General features: G+C 39.7%; 1 protein-coding gene across 1 annotated transcript in view; it reads right to left on the bottom strand.

Moving 5' to 3' along the window:
* The window catches only part of LOC126253643 (uncharacterized), an 83,399-nt gene that overhangs the window by 38,566 nt on the left and 24,044 nt on the right, over positions 1 to 20,789 (bottom strand). The window contains exon 5 of the mRNA XM_049955146.1: positions 524 to 681. Coding sequence (XP_049811103.1) covers positions 576 to 681 — 106 coding nt within the window. The 3' untranslated portion in view covers positions 524 to 575. The remainder of the gene's footprint in view (positions 1 to 523; positions 682 to 20,789) is intronic.

Here is a 20,789-nt window from a genome sequence, read left to right as displayed (position 1 = left end):
ATTTCATTTGAATTCAATTTCCAAAGTAATAGTGCAGTGCAAAAACTAAATAGTAGGTGATACATTAGATAAATAATGTTTGAGGAACATGATACTTTTCTTCCTTTATGACTCACCGTGTATTTTATGATTTCCAGATCATCTCTGGACACTGTTTCTACATCAATGTTATTAACTCCTATTACTAACTTGGAAATAAGTATAATCTGAAGTTTTCATAGCAGAGCAGAGGTTTCTATACTGGAGATTAAAACACTGAACACTTACTTCTACAATGTACTGTCTTTACAGGTGTTTTTTCACAATCACCAAACATGTTCAACAGGTTATTTTTAACTGATGGAACAACTACTGAGAACAACTTTAAAACATTAAAATCAATATATATAATTACTGTTTTCCATTCACAAGAGATCCAATATCCCACCAAAAACTTTGTAAAACATAATATTACAAGCTACAAAAGCAGGTAATATTTATCTATGACAAAAATAAATAATGTAACTGTGTACAGCCTACTTACAACTATTTATAGTATGAAAGACACAGGATGCATTTGTACAAAATGAAGGCAATCACAGAATAGCCTGCTGCTGATGTTGGTAAGGACACTCTTCATCATGACATGTTCCACTAAGCTCATATGGACATAGAACCACATTGGGATCCACACCCAAACCACTGTAAAAAGACACAAGTTTTGTTACTTTATTTATTACTGCACAGAAACATTTCCACTATTATGAAAATAAAAGCAACCACCACTTCATAAATTATTATGATCAATATCCCTTTTTCAATCCTGAAGTAATTTAATGATTCTTTCCAAAATTTTAAGTGTGAATTAATTTCAATTTTACTAAAAAAAGTATGTGAATATCTGCTTTTAAGAGATTGAAACACATACAAAATTGAATTGTGACAAGAATCTACATGTAAAATTTCCAAGTACAAACTATTATTTGAGAATAATCATACTCAAAAAATTGAAGTAGTAATAGGAGGGGAACAGTTTGGATTTAGAAAGGGAAAAGGAACCAGAGGCACCATCGGGTATTGTCGGAGAGTATCACTGAAGGGAAAATTAACCAACAGTACGATCAGGGAGAAGAATAATTCAACTTTTGGATGACATGAAAGATGGAAAGAGATACAGCAGACTGAAGGAAGAAACTGAAGATAGGGGACACTGGCATCAGAAATTCTCCTTACAAAGACACAGACCCGCCACTAGGCAGAATACTACATAATAATAATAATAATAATAATAAAAGAATAGGCCTCCGGTATGTTCTGCCAGTCGTAAAAGGCGACGAAAAGAACAAACCACTAATAGGGCTAACCCCCCTTTAGTGTGATTAGTTGGTTCAGGACAGAACTAAAGAAGCCTCGGACAAGCGCCGTCATGGTCGGGGACGACGCTTGAACCCTATGCCCGCCCACAATGGTAACGACACTGCTAGCCAACTGGAAAATGATTTAAATCCAAATAGAGGTGTTTTGCAGGATATGCTTCCTGCAACCACCCTAGAAGGAAAACAAAGACAGAGGATGAGATGGTCAGATGAAGTTAATCGACACCTCATGTTCTGTTATTACCAAGCAACAAACCTAGGAACCAACACAACTGGATACAGATCACAAGTATACACAACATTTATTACCAGATACCCAGAATTAAAATTTTTAACAGAACAACGACTAGCTGATCAGATCCGTGTAATAATCAAAAATAACAGGATACCCCAGTCAGAATTAGAAAACATCAAACAACAAGTACAACAAATACTGGAACAAAATAATGTGCAATCAGAAGAAGAAGAAAATACAGTAATGGACTCAAACATCCCAGAGCAAACAAACAAAGAACAACACGCACCAATTAAACAATCAGAGGAAAACGAAATCTTAAGACAGCCACCAGAACAACCACAAATAGAACACGAAGTGACACACATGTTAGATATAGAAGAAAAATTTCAGCTGACATATATAGAATACAAAGACACAAATACAGACATAAGACCATTCTTGCATAGACCACCAAATAACCCACAAGTCGAAACAACAATAAAAACTATCAACACAATCATACACAACAAAATAAATGAAAACACAACTATGGAAGAGTTACAACTACTGGTTTATATAGGAGCACTCACTACACTAAATATACACACTAGACAGAGATCAGAACCAACCAACACACAGAAGAAACCCACAAAACCAGCATGGCAACACAGGCTACAGATCAGAATAGAAAAACTGAGAAAAGACATCGGACAGCTAACACAATTTATAAGAAATGAAATCTCGGAAAAAAAACGAAAAAGGTTAGGTAAAATCTCACAACAAGAAGCGACAGAGCAATTAGACGAAAAGAAGCAGAAATTACAAGCATTAGCCAAACGACTCAGAAGATACAAAAAAAGTGAAAATAGAAGGAAACAAAACCAAACATTCAACACAAACCAAAAGAAATTTTACCAGACAATAGATAACACACACATTAAAATAAACAATCCACCAAACATAACAGACATGGAACACTTCTGGAGCAACATATGGTCTAACCCGGTACAACATAACAGGCATGCACGGTGGATACAAGCAGAAACAGACACATACAAGATGATACCACAAATGCCTGAAGTGATAATTTTGCAACATGAAGTCACCCAAGCAATTAATTCTACTCACAATTGGAAAGCTGCTGGAAATGATAAAATAGCAAATTTCTGGTTAAAGAAGTTCACCTCAACACATTCACATCTAACTAAATTATTTAACAGTTACATTGCAGACCCATACACATTCCCTGATACACTTACACATGGAATAACTTATCTGAAACCTAAAGATCAAGCAGACACAGCGAACCCAGCTAAATATCGCCCCATAACATGCCTACCAACAATATACAAAATATTAACTTCAATCATTAAACAGAAATTAATGACACATACAACACAGAACAAAATTATAAATGAAGAACAAAAAGGCTGTTGCAAAGGAGCACGAGGATGTAAAGAGCAACTGATAATAGATGCAGAGGTGACATATCAAGCTAAAACTAAACAAAGGTCGCTACACTACGCATACATTGATTACCAAAAAGCTTTTGATAGTGTACCCCACTCATGGTTACTACAAATATTGGAAATATACAAAGTAGATCCTAAATTGATACAGTTCCTAAACATAGTAATGAAAAATTGGAAAACCACACTTAATATCCAAACAAATTCAAATAATATCACATCACAGCCAATACAGATTAAGCGTGGAATATACCAAGGAGACTCATTAAGTCCTTTCTGGTTCTGCCTTGCTCTGAACCCACTATCCAACATGCTAAATAATACAAATTATGGATACAATATTACTGGAACATACCCACACAAAATCACACATTTGCTATACATGGATGATCTAAAACTACTGGCAGCAACAAATCAACAACTCAACCAATTACTAAAGATAACAGAAGTATTCAGCAATGATATAAGTATGGCTTTTGGAACAGACAAATGTAAGAAAAATAGCATAGTCAAGGGAAAACACACTAAACAAGAAGATTACATATTGGATAACCACAGCGACTGCATAGAAGCGATGGAAAAAACGGATGCCTATAAATATCTAGGATACAGACAAAAAATAGGAATAGATAATACAAATATTAAAGAAGAACTAAAAGAAAAATATAGACAAAGACTAACAAAAATACTGAAAACAGAATTGACAGCAAGAAACAAGACCAAAGCTATAAATACTTATGCCATACCAATATTGACCTACTCATTTGGAGTAGTGAAATGGAGTAACACAGACCTAGAAGCACTCAATACACTTACACGATCACAATGCCATAAATATAGAATACATCACATACATTCAGCAACAGAAAGATTCACATTAAGCAGAAAGGAAGGAGGAAGGGGATTTATCGATATAAAAAACCTAAATTATGGACAGGTAGACAATTTAAGAAAATTCTTTATAGAACGAGCAGAAACTAGCAAAATACACAAGGCAATCACTCATATAAATACATCGGCTACACCACTACAATTTCATAACCACCTCTACAACCCTTTAGACCACATAACATCAACAGATATGAAGAAAGTAAATTGGAAAAAGAAAACACTTCATGGCAAGCACCCGTATCATCTAACACAGCCACACATCGATCAAGACGCATCCAACACATGGCTAAGAAAAGGCAATATATACAGTGAGACAGAAGGATTCATGATTGCAATACAGGATCAAACAATAAACACCAGGTATTACAGCAAGCATATTATTAAAGATCCCAATACCACAACAGATAAATGCAGACTTTGTAAACAACAAATAGAAACAGTAGATCACATCACAAGCGGATGTACAATACTAGCAAATACAGAATACCCCAGAAGACATGACAATGTCGCAAAAATAATACATCAACAGCTTGCCTTACAACATAAACTTTTAAAACAACAAGTTCCTACATACAAGTATGCACCACAAAATGTACTGGAGAATGATGAATACAAATTATACTGGAACAGAACCATTATAACAGATAAAACAACGCCACATAACAAACCTGACATCATACTCACCAATAAAAAGAAGAAATTAACACAACTAATCGAAATATCCATACCCAATACAACAAATATACAAAAGAAAACAGGAGAAAAAATTGAAAAATACATCCAACTGGCTGAGGAAGTCAAAGACATGTGGCATCAGGATAAAGTTGACATCATACCAATTATACTATCAACTACAGGAGTCATACCACACAATATCCACCAGTACATCAATGCAATAGAGCTACATCCAAACGTATATATACAACTACAGAAATCAGTAATTATTGATACATGTTCAATTACCCGAAAGTTCCTAAATGCAATATAACACATACCATACAGTTAAAAGGAAGTGACGCCTGATCAAGGTCCGCGTCACTTTTCATTTTTAACCAGACTTAACGTCTGAGAAAGTAAAGAATAATAATACTTTCTTGGGCAATAAGACAGCTTGCATATTTAAGCTAAAGAAAGCTTCAAACCTGAGCATTTCTCCTATAGTGCTTTGAGATTTGAAAACATTTCATTGTATGTTTAGTCAGAATGTCAGTCATCGAACCACATTAATCTTCTAATATGTCAGTAACTCACATGGGCCAGTCCATTAAAATCTCTCAACACCTTCCAACGAACTTATGTTTGTCTTTTGTAATGAAGCTAGAAATTTCTAATGAATAATTTATGTCAATGCCTCTCATCCATTCACAATCTCTAATGCGCAATACTTAGGTCAAAGTACAGATGGATAAATAATATTGAATTACATTCTGACAAATAGAACAACAAAGTGGTATACAAAGGACTATGATCTCTGACAAAATAAAAGAATAGTTATTTAGATAAAGTGCAGAAGACATATACGTATCATAACACATTTTAAGAAAAACTGTTTTGCCTCTAGTCTCGGTCAGAGGCAAACAAAATAATTACTGCAGGTTTACAAGTCACACTACATGCAAAATCTAGTTAAAATATGGCTACGTAGGTTATGATGACCAATAAGTGACTCACCTCCACCACAACAAATAGAAATGGCAACTGCTATTTATCATAACACATTACAATTGCTGTGTGCCACAAGTAGGAGATGTATTATTAAAAGATGTTCAGACGCCAGAATTCTTATACTCGCATCAACAATGAAGGGGTTATAATACAATGAAAAGCAAGTGAGGTTACTACCAGATTATCTACAACACTAACAGCATGCACTTAATTTTGTTAATGATCATTTAAATCATATCCAACATGAGGCTGTATGTTCTGATATTAAATTAACTGTTTAAGGAATTCTTGGGATCACAGACAGATATAGTTGCCTTGGGCTGTCGTCACAATGGCACCAACAACAGTGGATTCAACCGATGACAGACACTGGCCGAATACAGCTGTTCTTTACAAGTCAGTATGCCAGTGGGCGTTCAGAATACAGACGATATCATTGCCCCGATGTCCAGACTACGGATGACAGACAGTGAAATTCATATCAGTTCTTTGGTTGAATTGGCAATGTTCTCACATACTACATATGAACTGTGAGAAACTGCTAAGTTTAGTCCAAGGGAAAAAGAGTTTGTGGCATCCTGATGATCCACAATATCGTAATTGCAATATAGCTCGAAACCCATGGACTGAAATCACTGATTTACTGAAAACCACAAGTAGGCAAAATCTTGATCAGAAATTTTAGGCATAAATTAGAACCTGAAAAATAATTGTTCAAGTGAGATGGCTGACTTACCTTAATGTTCAAAGTTAATGCAGTTGATTTTTCTGGGTTGTGGTAGGTGGGCATTAGATGTCTATGCATTGTTACCACTTAGGGTGATGATTCTGTTGTATGAAGTGGCTTGCAAATGTGGTATATGTGTTTACACTTTTTAGAGCTTTAGGGACTTAGTGTTGTGTTGTCTTCATCATCATCATCTCATCCCCATTGACGTGCAAGTTGCCAAAGTGGCGTCAACTTAAAAGACTTGCACCAGGCAACCAGTCTACCCGACAGGAGGCCCTAGCCACACAAAATTTCATTTCAATGCTTTAGGTGTTGAGAGTACCTTATTCTAAAATTCGTGTTTCTCTTTCACACACATGCTGAATGACAGTCACTGAATGTTAACTGACATGTCTGTTCTGCTGAATTTATTTGTAGCTGTGCATAGTGTTTGTAACCTTGCTTTTTGATGTCGCCATTAATCATTTCAAGTACATAATAGAACATTTCTCTCTTCATCTCATATTTGTAAAATTTGTGTTGTTATTTCAATAGCTGAGGAAAGAATCTACGGTATTTGCCAGAGTCTTTTCAATACAGACATAGCTCATTTGAAAGCATGAAGCATATTTTTAATACCAAAAGCCGCAATGCAGTACTCCCCTCCAAGCACGGACGCCACACCTATTTTTATCTCTCTTATTGTCAATTCATAATGTTCCCCATGTTTTCATTCCTGCCTTTCTACTGCATGCCCGTTTACAAATCCACTAGTATGGTCACAAAATTTTTGTGGCACCCTGCAGCGGCAGTTGCAACCATTTTGACTGCAGTGCACAATACCTATGAATCCATCCAAACTTTCCATCACATTTAAACATTATTTAAGAAGCAGATTACCATATTTTACATCCATGTCTATTCACTCCTGCTCCACAAATTGGTCTTTTCATTTGACATGAAGGTGGGTTCCCATTTCAGTGGCGAGAAAGCATGTTAGTTCTGTTACTGAAATCGGGTAAGAATCCCTCAAGATGAGCAGGGATGAGCCCAGTCAGCCTTACCAACTTACTCTGTAAGTTGCTCGAGTGCATGGTGAGCAAGCGGTTGTGTTGGCTCCTTTAGTGTCGGGACGTTTTGGCTGCATCTCTTGGGCGGTGTTTGCAAAGGCTTCTGATAATTTGGTTCACCTGGAGTCCACCATCTGGAGGGTCTTCGCATGTTATCAGCACCTCATTGCTGTCTTTTTCAACACACAGAAGGCTTATGATATGACATGGCATCACCGCATCCTTACCAAATTACATGAGTGGGCTCTCTGGGGTCCACTGCCAATTTTTGCAAGAACTTTCTGTTGCACTGAATGTTCGAGGTTCAAGTGGGTGCTTCACTCAGTACCCTGCACATATCCAAGAGAACAGGGTCCTGCAGGGCTCTACACTGAGTGTTCCCCTCTTACTCTTGGCTGTAAGTGGTCTAGTGATGGCTGTGGGTCTTCAGTGTCACCTTCCTTGTACGCCAACGATTTTTAATTTTATAATTGTTCCTCTAGTATGCTTGTTGCTGAGCATCGCCTACAGGGTGCCATTCAAAATGTGGTCATCAGCTCTCACCCATGGCTTTGGGTTTTCAGCCGCTAAGACTTTTCATGCACTTCTTTCGCTGTCGTATTGCCCACCCACACCCAGAGCTTTACCTAGATGATTAATTACTCCTTGTAGTTGATATGCACCACAGTCTGGGTCTAGTCTTAGATTGCTAGTTTACATGGCTTCCCCCCCTTCGCCAATTTTAATGAAAGTTTTGTCAACACCTCAATACTCATCGCTGCCTCAATAACACTAGCTGGTGTGCAGATTGCTCTACCCTTTTGCAGCTCTACAAAGCCCTGATTCTGCCCCGTCTTGATTATGGGTGTCTTGCATATGGTTCAGCATCACCCTCAGAATTGCGGATACTGGACCCCTTTCATCATTGTGGAGTCCGATTTGTGACAAGAGCCTTATGAATTAGTGCTGTAAACAGCCTACTAGTCGATGCTGGAGGCCATCCATTATGTATTGGGTGCCAACAACAGCTGCTGAATTACACAGTACGTGTTTGTAGCTTCTCTGAGCATCCCAACTACCGTGTCCTTTTCTCTGGAAGGGGCATTCACCACCCACAACGGCACTCCAGAATTGGATTTACAATTGATGAACATAGTAAGTGTGCCCATCCTGAACTGCAACTTCCTCCATTGTTGCCTTTGGACAGGGATACACCGTGTTTGCCCCCATGGGTTGTGCTCCAACCTCGGATTTGCATCAAAGTCTCTTTTGGTTCAAAAGATTTTTTGCCGCCTGTTCTTGGCTGTGCTTCAGAAGTATCTGGGTTCGGAAGTGGCATCCACTGATGGCTCAACAGTCGATGGACAGACAGGCTTTGCATACACACTTTCACAGTGTAGTGAACTCCACTCTCTGCCAAATGGCTGCAGTGTCTTCATTGCTGAATTGATAGCCCTTAAGTTAGTCTTTAGCAATGTTCATTTTTGCACTGGCAAGAGCAGTAGTGACTCCCTTAGCAGCCTTCAGGCAATAGACCAGCACTACTCTCCTCACCCACTGGATCTTGTCTCAGACCTCTGTCAAGCTGGGTGACCAGTCATTTCTGTTTGGACTCCTGGTCATTAGGGAAATGAATTAGCTGACCGGTAGGCCAAGATGGCCATCAGGATGCCGATTCTGGAAATGGGAGTCGCAGAACTGGACCTTTGATCATTTACATGCCATCGATTGTTGGAAGTCTATAACTGGGAATGGTCTGATCTTCCCAAACAAACTGAGGTCAATTAAGGAGACCACAGCCATGTGGCAGTCTCCCCTGCGTGCTTCTTGCAGGAAATCCACCATCCTCTGCAGACTCCGCATTGGTCGCACTTGGCTGTTCGATGTCCACATTGTCAGACGTGAGGATCACCCTCACTGCTGATGTGGAGCTCGTCTGACGGTGGCCCATTTAGTCATAGACTGCCCTAATTTGGCTGCATTGAGGTGGCATCTTAATCTTCCTGACATGCTCCTCTTGGTGCTGGCAGACAACACCAGCTTGGCTGACCTGGTGTTACATTTTCCCCTTGAATGTGGTTTGTATTCATCCCTGTAAGGTGGGACTTTTTGGTGCCATTGACTGCCTGTGGGGTTGATGGAGCACCCATCTCCAACACTCCTTCCCCTCCCCCTACTGCAGGGTAGTATAAATGACACCAGTGTGTGATAAGATGAATTATAAATAACACTGGTTGGTATTTGAAGATGGAAAAAGGAAAAACTCTATGTAAGGATGTGGAAGAGTTGTGAAAAATGGGCAAGTTAAAATGCTAGATGGCTACATGGTTGTGTCTAACAATTTGAAGGTTTGGAAGATGAGTGTCCAAAGGGAAAATTATACTTCCAGCTGTAGAATGGTTCTGTTGCATGGGGATATTAGTTTGCAATTATTGTACACATGAAAATGGGAACCCACCTTCATTGCAGATCCAATAAAAGAGGGCAAGGATGTGATGCTGACAATCCACTGATAGATGTTTCAGCACTTGGTTGTGACTGCGGTCTGGCCCTGGGACCATATCAGGGCACTGGAAGTTCCCATTCATTGAATGGAGCATTGTATGGGTCCAATTGGAGCGTAGTAAAAATTAAGCACTTTCCCTGCCCAGATTTTTTATGAGCCGAAAGGCAGGATAGTAGTTCTCAGATGCAGATGTGCAAGCAAAATGCTCAGCAAAATGTTCGACAACAGTGCCTAGATCAGTATAAATGGCATCAACTATGGAAATACTTGATACACCTGCAGGGAACTGGATCCCATAGAGTCATCTAATCTTTGCCCATACCTGTGATGGAAAGGATGTGATCCAATGGTGGAAACGTACTGTTGCCAGGATTCTTGCTTTTATTGTTTTATGAGGTAGTGAACATAGGCACAGAACTGTTTAAAGTCAATGAGGTGCTCTAGTGAAGCGAGCCACTTATGGCATTGGAGAGCCTGCCTGCAATCTCTAAAGGCCACAGCGATCTCTGGGGTCCACCAGAGTACCATGCCGAGGAAGAAGGATTGGCTTTGCTACCTGCCAAAATAATTGCTGCCATTGTATGCCGAACATCCGCATCGATACTGCCTTGCAATGGGGACCTAAGGATGGCGGCAGAGGTGAACCCATCTCAGTCAGCATTACAGAAAATCTACCTGGTGAGTGCCGAGGAGAGCAATGCCAAGGGAGGGACAGAAAGATCGGGAAGTGGTCACTACCACACAAGTCATCGTGGGCCCTCCAGTGGACAGATGGTATAAGATCAGGATTGCAAAATGAGAGATCAATGGCTGAGTAAGTCCTGTGTGTACCCACACTGAAGTATGGGGGCACCGGAGTTCTAGAGGCAAATATCAAGTGGTGGCAGTAAAGTTTCAATGTCTTGCCAGCGATAACTGTTCTACCCCACAACGTGTTGCAGTCACCCAAGACTAGGAATGGTGGGAGGAGTTGAGAGAGCAATGCAGACAGTGCATTCTTGGATATGACATTATCGGGAGATAGATAAACATTACAGATGGCAAAATTCTGATATGTCCGTACCCGAACAGCCACAGCCTCCAGTGGAGTATCAAGAGGCATAAGATCACTGTTTATAGGGTCCAGCACATACATACAATCTCCACCCGATACCCTCTCATAGTCAGTGCAATTCCTAAAATAACCTCAGTAGCAACGAATTGCAGGGGTCAGAATTGCTAGAGACCATGTTACCCGGACGGATATACAGAATGCAGAGTATGAGCTTAAAAGCTGCTGTAGCTCTGGCAGGTGGTGGAAAAATCTGTTACAATTCCACTGGATGATAAGGCAGTCTGAATACTGTGGGCGCATGAAGGGACCGGGGGGGGGGGGGGGGGGGGTGTCATGTACTGCCACCACCTGAGATGTCAGGGGATACACTGACAGATTCTGTGGCACATGGCCTGGAGAGATCTGGTGCATCAGGGGCCACTGGGATCTGAACCTTGGGGACAGAAGTAGTACACGCAGAATCAAATGACATGGGGGCCACCAGAGTTTCCTTCATCTTAGGGGACTTGTTTTCGTCCATCTTGCCCTCCTTTCTCCTTAGAAGACGAGTACTGAAAAGGTTTCCTTGAATTTGTTTCAGGTACAGGAGAGAAACGAGAAGTCCGACATACAGCAACCTATGGCTCCTTCAGCCACCATGTGGCGTCTAGCTGTGGACCAGCAGGAACTAAAGAAGCTGGATGAGGATGAGGAGCCACCAGCTGCAGGATGAGGACCCGTGTCCCCACCAGGTGGAGCCAATGCTCCCAAATTGGATGCAGTGGAAGCACCAGGAGGGTCAAAACTGACAGGGAGGGGGGGGGGGGGGGGGCAAGGTATCAACAGGTGGCTCTTAGGGCCCACTGTAAGAGGCATAGCAGAGGAAGGCACCATTGACAGAGAAGGTGATGATATTGTAGCTATAGTGTAAGACTTCACTGACACTTCCTGTATGTCTCGCAGCAGTCCACACTGCAATAGGTGGTTATTCAGGCTTTTGACAGCTATTCAAATTAATGTGACTGGACAATGTAATTCTGAAGGCCCTCACAAACAACCTGTTACGGAATTTTTGATTCTGTGCTGGATGACAGTGTGGCCCCTTCATGTGTCAGTGTTAATACATAAGAACCCACATACACCTTCGAAATATGAAATACATAATGAACAATCTGCAGTCATTTTCCTCAATAACAAAACTAAGGTAGGACAAGCTCTTCAAAATACAGAGGAAAAAGGGATTGGATTGATGGTGTTAATGGGACCAAATTGGTTGTCATCAAACTCTGGATACTGCGATTATTGAGCCAAAGAGTTTCCTCTAGAAGGAAAGGGTATTTTGATTTAATACTTAACAAATTCATCCAGGATGATGAAACAGGTAGGAGGAATAGTGAAACAGCCATGTAAGAAAGAATAAAATACTGTGACGTGAGGGAGGCAAAAGCTACTGCAAGCACTCTGAGGCTTGCCATGTAACAGGTGACTTCCAGTCCCCCTTTTTCCCCAGATAACTGGAAAATGTTGGCAAGATGATCAAATCAACAAAATGGCCAGAAAAAGTACAAAGATACTCATAGGTTAAAAAAAATAGTAACACAAGCTTAAAAAATTGAAGATCAGGGACCAGGTAGGGTTGATCACCCCTCTGATACTATACAACAACCAGTAAGACATCGACAATGGCTCAAAAGTATATGTTACATCCCCAGTGCCTTGCTGGACAACATACCTCAGCAAAGAGGTGTCAACTGCGGTCTACATTGCAGGCACAGCCATTCAGCAAGGCAGACATCGACAGTCTCCTCCACAGTGTACAGCACATGGGGAAGCCTTTGATTGGTATCTGAGGAGGATGTGTCAAATGTCGGATGACATCATCTTGCTCTGCGAACCAATAAGAAAGCAGCTCAATGTCAGCCAATCACACCGAGTGTGTGTATCCCTCTGCGTGTGATCACAATCGGCCCTGACAGGCCTCTGCAGCAGTCTTCAGTGAGCCTGCAGCCGGAGTTCAGTGAGTGTCACCATCGAAAATCTTTGGACACCTACCCTGAAGGTGGCTTATAACTTTCTTTGTATTTCTTTCTTACATCTTTCAGTTGTTTGTGGCACTACACTGGCAGAGCTATATTGAAGTTATGAGCTACATGTCAGTTAGCCATGTCACAGAAGTACACAAACCGCACTGTAGAATAGAATGTAACATGTTTTGGTAGTTTCAAGGATTGCTGGACAGCAGGAAAACTGATATACTAACGACATATTTGCTATCAACAGGACACTGCAACTGCAACAAGGTGGGACAACTTCTCTAAAGATGAGTCCATGGAGCAATGTGGCACGAGCAATAAAAAAGTGACATAATTTAACTTCTAGGCAAAATGATCTGAAGGAAGACTGCCACATGGCTGTTGCCCCTCTAATAACATAAAACTTACCGGCAGTGGCTTGCTCTACATCACCAGGAGTTAGTTATACAGAGTCACCTCCTGCTCATAGGTTACAGTACCACTATTTCCAGGGAGTCCCCCTTCAGTGACCACCTTGACTAAGTGTTATTGAACTTCTTCAGTCACTATCAGAATCCACAACAATACAAATAGCTGCTAATCTTGCATGCCAGAGATAAGATAATGACTAATCAACATCAAAGGATGTAAATAGTGGTACTGATTTACAGCCAGCAAGCTGGTTAAGAAATCATTACAAAGTATGAAACTCACATAACTGAGTAAATATATGGCATAGAGCTTAATTTCACTGTGGAAATACTGCACTCAGTTTGCACTCATTCACAGCAAGAAGCACTGTTTGCTGCCACTGATCTGTGTGCATGGACTTCAGTTCTGGAGCAATCAGTACAAATTATTTTTTAAAAGGACTACTAAGAGAGCATCAAAAGTCACTATCTTTGCAGAGCTGACGTGTATCACATCCTTTGGATCAAGTGATAAACATAGACATACAGATTCAGCAGATACAGATGTAACACTGAAGAAACAGACTGCAAATGGATAAATACTGGAACTGCAGACCAGTCTCATTGATACCAAACGCTCCTCCTTGTCATAGCACAGAATGTAGTTGTTCAGAAATTATGGTTTACAGTGTATATGTAGAGCACAATTAAGTAGTAGCTGGTGGAGGCTAATCCATCAATAAGAAAATCACCAGCTGTATTGGGATGCTGTTTACAGGACTTGGCAGTCACTCTGCATCCACAGTGGTGATTCCAGTCAGAACACCACTGTGGCCACCACATGTTGCCCAGGCTTCCAGTATGTATACAAGAGTAGTGCTTTGTAGAGCTGTAAAAGGGTTAGCTTGGTAGCGAGTACTTGGCTTAGAAAACGACATTTCTCAAGTACACTGGGCAACTCACTATGTCGGAAAAATTCTAGCTGTAGATGACTAGGTCTACATTGGCAGAAATGCATACGCAGATTTTGGTAGAAGTTAATTAGGAGTCACGAGACCAGTTTGATGTAGTTAATCTATTCTGCACAAGCCTCTCCACCTCTGTATCAACACCTGCAACCAATATTCATTTCAACCTGCTTACTGCAGTCTAGCCTCTGTCTACACTATAAAATCCCCTCCATTATCTTCAGTTACCAAACTGCTGATTTCTTGATGCTTGAGAATGTGTCCTATCAACCAAACCAATCCCTCCTTTCAGTCAGATTGTGCCACAAATTTCTTTTCTCCCCTGTTTCATTCTGCATTTCCTCATTAGTTATTCAATATACCCATCTAAACTTCAATAGCACTACATTTCTATAAACTTGTCTAAACTTATTATCGAAGTTTTTCTTCCGTACAAGGCTATGCTCTACACAAAATATTTCAGATGACTGCCTAACACTTACATTTAAATTTGATGTTAACGAATTTCTTTCTGTCAGAAATGTTTTTCCTGCCATTACCACACAGCATTTTATATTCTCTCTACCTCGGCATTTGTCAGCTATTTTGCTGCTCAAACAGCAAAAATAATTACTATTTTTAGTCTTGTATTTCCTAATCTAATTCAATCAGCATCATCTCACTTAATTCAACTATATTCCATTACCTTGTAAAGTACTTTTTAATATATTTCATGACATGATCATTCCAAATAACTTATAGTCCAAGTCCTTTGCCATCTCTGACAAAATTGTATCAGCAGCAGCAAACTAAGTTTTTTGTGTTTTTCTCTCTGAGCTGAAATGCCCTCTCCAAATTTCCCCTCGGTTCCCTTTACTGCTTACTCGATGTATGGACTGAGTAACATTGGAGAGAAACTATAACCATATCTCACTCTCTTCTTAACTACCAATATTTCTTTTCCCTCTAATGTCTTATGACTCTTACAGCTGCAGTTTGATTTCTAAACAAGTTGTATGCAACTTTTCACTCCCTGTAGTTCACCCCTTACCAACAGAATTTCCAAGAGTGTATTTCAATCAGTAATGTCAAAAGAGCTCTCTAAATCTGCAAATATTATAAATTTAGATTTTCTTTTGTTCAGTATCTTCTAAGCTAACAAAGTCTTCAGTGTTAATCATTTCATTTTCTCTTTTTTCCCTTTCTACTTACGTAGTTTTAATTCAAAACATGATGTGTCACATTAAGAATCCTATACTGAAGAAGAGCACACATTCTACAGCCTATTCTGTTGTCTACGACTTCTTCAGCCACTGTCTCACATCATAGCATAAACCTACAACAGAGGCAGAATCCAAAAGGCAGGGAGAAGACAACTGCCACACGAGATTTGGCAGTTCTTTCATGTTCAGGGAGTGAGGGAAGTGGGTCTCTAGAGCAAATGTGGGCGAAGGCAAAAAGGAGGGGTGAAGGTGGATGAGTCACTCCTTCATGTAAACACGTGTTCAGTATTTTACAGACTAAGACGCACCTTAATTTTTAAGTAAGTTTTAAGAAAATAAGGTTTTTATATTATTAGACAGCAAAGACAGATTACAAAAAATTCTTAGTTTATAAAACCGAACTGACCTTTAATATCACTGAAAATCATAATCTGAACTTTCTCCTCCTCATCCTCCTCCTCCTCCTCCTCCTCCTCCTCCCCCCTCTTCGTCATCATCATTGTCCTCATATATAACATTGCCTTCACTACCACTGAGAGCGTTACTTATGCCGCACTCCTTGAAAGATTTAACAATAATGTCTCTATCACTCTAAACCACAACTGTTTTATCCACTGACACACTTGTTTGATTGTACATTGTTTTAAAACCCACTTCTGTATGAATTCACATTGGGTTTGATCCATCATGCATTTGTTTTTATGGTTAGTTTAAGCACCTTTCAAGGCAACAGTTCTGTTACTCTGCACATCAAATGTGAGGGAAGTTTCATCCATTTCGCTATTTGGCTTAGTTCCACACTGGTTTTCTTTCGATGTTGAATAATAAAAGCGATGGAAAGATAATATTTTCTCTTCACACTCTTGTGGCATTTTCTGAGATATTTTGGTTCTGGTTCCCATGTTAAGTCAATGATGCTTCATGAACCTGGAGCACTAACTAACTCCAAGCTTCAAGTCTGCTAAGTCCACTGTAGAGTTGGCTTACAAGCATATATTTGAATAATTTTTGCATTAATTTCAATGCCACTTTGATGGTCTCATTGAATCCGTTTCAATAGTTCTTTATAGTTCACTAATCGTGAATGGTTTTTCTCTGTTGGTGGAGAGTCGACATGCCACTTAGCTGCTCTGTTTCCCTGTTGTTCTGCATATGCTATTACTTTCAATTTATAGGCCGCATCATATGAATAAAGGAGGGGTTACCATTACAAAAATAGCTACTAAGAAAAATATCATATTGTTACTGATAACAAAAATAACTTTAAATTCAAGTTTACTAGCACCATAGGCTGCAATGACGCATCACAGGCTAGACAAGTGTTCTGGGTTGGTGATGGCACTGCGGGAGGGAGACAGTGTTACCAAGCTTGTGAATCCTCGCAACTGGTATTAGTTGCATTGGTGCACAGCTGCTGCCAGTTGAATCCAGTGCTGCCAGATAGAGGTTTCCTACGACTTCGAATATATGGCCAATTTTAAGACTGACAGAAATTTTAAATCAGACACTGGACATTTTTATATTGATTTCGCATATAAGATGCACCTGAATTTTTGAGGCAATTTTTTGAAGAAAAAAGTGTGTTTTATAGTTTACAAAATATGGTACTTGGGGGTGACAAACAACACAGCAATGATGAGGGTGAGGGACAGAGCATTTGTCTTTGCTGCAAGTGTGTTACCTAACAGCCTGCACAAAATTTAAGTCATGTGGTCGGGATGCAGGCGTCATATTGTTTTCTGTATTTCTGATATATTACAGAAATCAACAGCTTTTACACATGGCACATGCATTCTTCCTTTAAATCTTAGCAACTCTGTGAAAAAGGAGGAAAATTACTTCCCACAATTAGTTCAAAGGGGTGTTCTCGTGAAATGGCCACCTGCATTTGCAACAAATTGTGTCGTTCATGCAATAGGATGACATACAGCCAAAATGCATCCATCTGATACCATTAAGGGAGAGTGGTTGCTAAGCCTTTATTTGCAGCAATGTATCATTTTTACTTTTCTGATGACAAGGAAAAAACAAATATTCCAGTGTCTGTCACGGCTGATAGTGGTGATCCTCTCTTTCTAGGTTTGCACATAACTCATCATATGTCAAATAGGAGATCACGAAGAAAATTACACTTTAAAACATGTTAATGAGTGGTAGTTGTAGGAATGTCATCAAGTTTATTGCAGGACAGTAGCGCTTGTGATTAAATAGGGGCACTGTTGTGATCAGATCTCCTTTGTCTATTAAGGTACCTTCTCCCAATTGTCTTCAATTTCCTCTACAAGGAGTAAAGGTTTTGTAACCAAGAAAGATTCACTGTCTGTCATAACACATATCAGAAACTGTGGCAAGTATTGCTGTGGTGAGTATTCCCCTCATGAATCTGTTCTCCTCCCACAGCAGGCAATCTCTTCAGTTATTTTTCTGCATCATATCATTTAGAGAAGACTGCTGCAGAAACACCAACATAAAACAATCTGATTCTCTGCACTGAAATTTTTCCACCTTTGTATCACCCATTAACTGGGGGTTCTCTAATATGGGCTCCACCCCACCACAGCAATGATTGCTCTGCAAGGAAACTGTTGTCCAGTGTCCCCATGTTTCAGATATGTAACACACTCCTTGGCATTCTGGGGTATTCACAGCTTTGGCAGTTACAGAGTGACAACTTAATGTTCAAGGAGTTGGTACCTGACAGCCACCACCACCACCACCCCTCCCACTGCCTTCCCAATGTGCTGAAACATTGAATTTTGCATACTTTATGTGCAGTATTCCCACAAGATACTTGTGTGTCACACCCCACAACCTTTTGTCGCACTGCATGCACTACTGTGAAATTTAGAAAAAAAAAATGTTGGTTTGAACCCAGTTAATGGGGATCATACCACAGTTAATTGAAGTAGGAGGGAAATAAAGACAAGCAGAAAAGACTACAAGGCAATTCAAAATCAGACAGAGAAGGCTGGTCTGTATCAAGAAAGGTCATTGGTCATTTTTATATCATAAACAGGAAACTGGTTGTTTTTTGGATTGTCCAATCAGTGGTTCAGCTACATTAGAGTAGTACCTTCTATCATTTTTATGTGCCCGTGTCAGAATGGGGGAGGAGAAAAAAAATTCACTTTTATTGTGAAAAAGTATTTGTAGATTCTTAGCACAATGTACCAAACATAGGTACTCTAAAAACTACAGCTTTGTGACAGATGTTAGGAAAAGTGAGCTGGGGTCTAATCACAACTTCTGACCCACACAACATTTTGTAAACCAAATACTACACACTCAATAATTCTAGTCACAGTTACCTTTCCCCTCTACCTCTCCACTGCAGCTCTACAGCAGTACTCCTGCAAGTATACTGGAGTATTACTTCTATGAAAATAAATGAGCAAGTTTGCCACTAGCCACAGCCTAAGGTTTAATCCTAAATGGCATAAGTGGTTTATTCAATTCAATTCTTGTTTTTCACAAGAGTAATGTCTAACTTGGAGAATGTGATCAAAGTCTTCGTCTGGCACACAATTTTCATTCGTTACAAACATTCAATTCAACTAATATTGTGCAGTCTAGTAGACAATTTCACTCAGGAACAAAAATTATGCTATAGCAAGGTTTACACGAAGGCTGGGTGTTTGCTTCACTGAATTCCTTATCAGCACCCAAACAGAACAGATCTGCGATAGGTTGTTGAATCAGCGTGTTTTGTAGTAGAAACAAAGAAGTATTTTGACGTAGTTTTGTAGCAAAGGCAAATGTCAATAAAAATGTAGGGATACACAAAGTTCATCATATATTGGTACCAATACGCAGTGAATTTTGGTTCACTACATGGGCAACTCTAGTTCCTCCACCACCATACTAAAACCTGGCAGCTAGGAAATGGCTGTACATGCATACTTTTCTCTCCACTCCACTTCTCCTTTCTAATTATTGTCTGGTTGGCAGGGTGGTCACACACACACACACACACACACACACACACACACACACACACACACACACACACAGAGAGAGAGAGAGAGAGAGAGAGAGAATCTCTGTTATTCTCTTGAAGTCTCACATCATTTCAGTTCTTCCTTATGTATTGAAGCAGACTATGAACGAATCTAAATCTTTATATATCCAAGTTACATTCATCTAAATTTTCTGTTGCCAAATGAAATGAAAACGTATCATATCACAGACAAATGTGATAACAGCTCTCATTTTAAGGTATCTGCCTGCTATTCAACACTAATCTTGGATTGCCATTAATACAATGTTCACATTTATGGAATTTCTGTTATGCTACAACACAAACACAAAAAGAACTAAAAAATCAGAGCTTGCATTGTTCTATCCAGTATTACAGCACTAATCTGGGTAATAATATTGAATTTCTCATTTCACACATCTTTTAAGGAAATCAACTAAACATGCACAAAAAGCTTTCTGTACATAACATGTGATTGCAAGCTTTTTAATCTGCTGTAAGGACTCCAGCACAATACATGTATCTGCAGAAACAAACATGTCATTCTCTATTAGTACTTACATTTTGTTCAGTGTGTGGTAATCAGGAATAGAAATATGTTGGACTGTCCCTTAGAATGTAAAACAGCTCAGGAACAATGTATTCAAAAGTAATTACTATATGATTAATTTGAGTTTCATGTTGGTGGATTAATTTCTTTCTACAGAATGTAGGCAAATCATCATCAGTGCACAATAATAGATCTGTTGGGGAAATCCTGTGAGGTAATCAGAATTAAATGGGTGGACCAATCCCATTTACTTATCTCAAAGAAAATGAAGAGGTGCATCCCCCAGTGTTTCTCTCTCTCCTCCTCCCCCCCCCCCCTTCATCATCCTCCTCCTCCTCCTCCCCCTCCGGCACTGGTGGACAGTGAAACAGAAAGGTATCACGTTTTGAGAAAGATTCACCAAAGTGGAAAGCATCAGATAATGAGGGCAATGTTGTTGGAGTGGCAGAAAATCTCACTTAACAAAGCTGTCCCAGTTGCTTACAGCCCTCCTCCTAACGGCACTCCCTCCTCCTTACCCCCTCCCATCAAGTGTTGTACATCATAATGGAGCATTTACAAGCTAATGCAGGATAGTGACTACATTGTGTTCCAGGTTCTGTAATCTGTACTGAGTATAAGTGACATACAAACTTTACTCCAATGTTGCATACACTTCGGAAAACTAGAGAAAAACTGACCAACATATGTCACAGCAGTTTTGTAAGCAAATTTTACATTTACATTACTTGTTAACAGCCGAGCAGGTGCCAAAAATTGACTAGAATAATTATGTAG

The sequence above is a fragment of the Schistocerca nitens genome, chromosome 4, assembly GCF_023898315.1.
Source record: "Schistocerca nitens isolate TAMUIC-IGC-003100 chromosome 4, iqSchNite1.1, whole genome shotgun sequence".
Taxonomy (NCBI): Eukaryota; Metazoa; Arthropoda; class Insecta; order Orthoptera; family Acrididae; genus Schistocerca; species Schistocerca nitens.
This window is presented reverse-complemented; position numbering and strand designations above follow the sequence as displayed.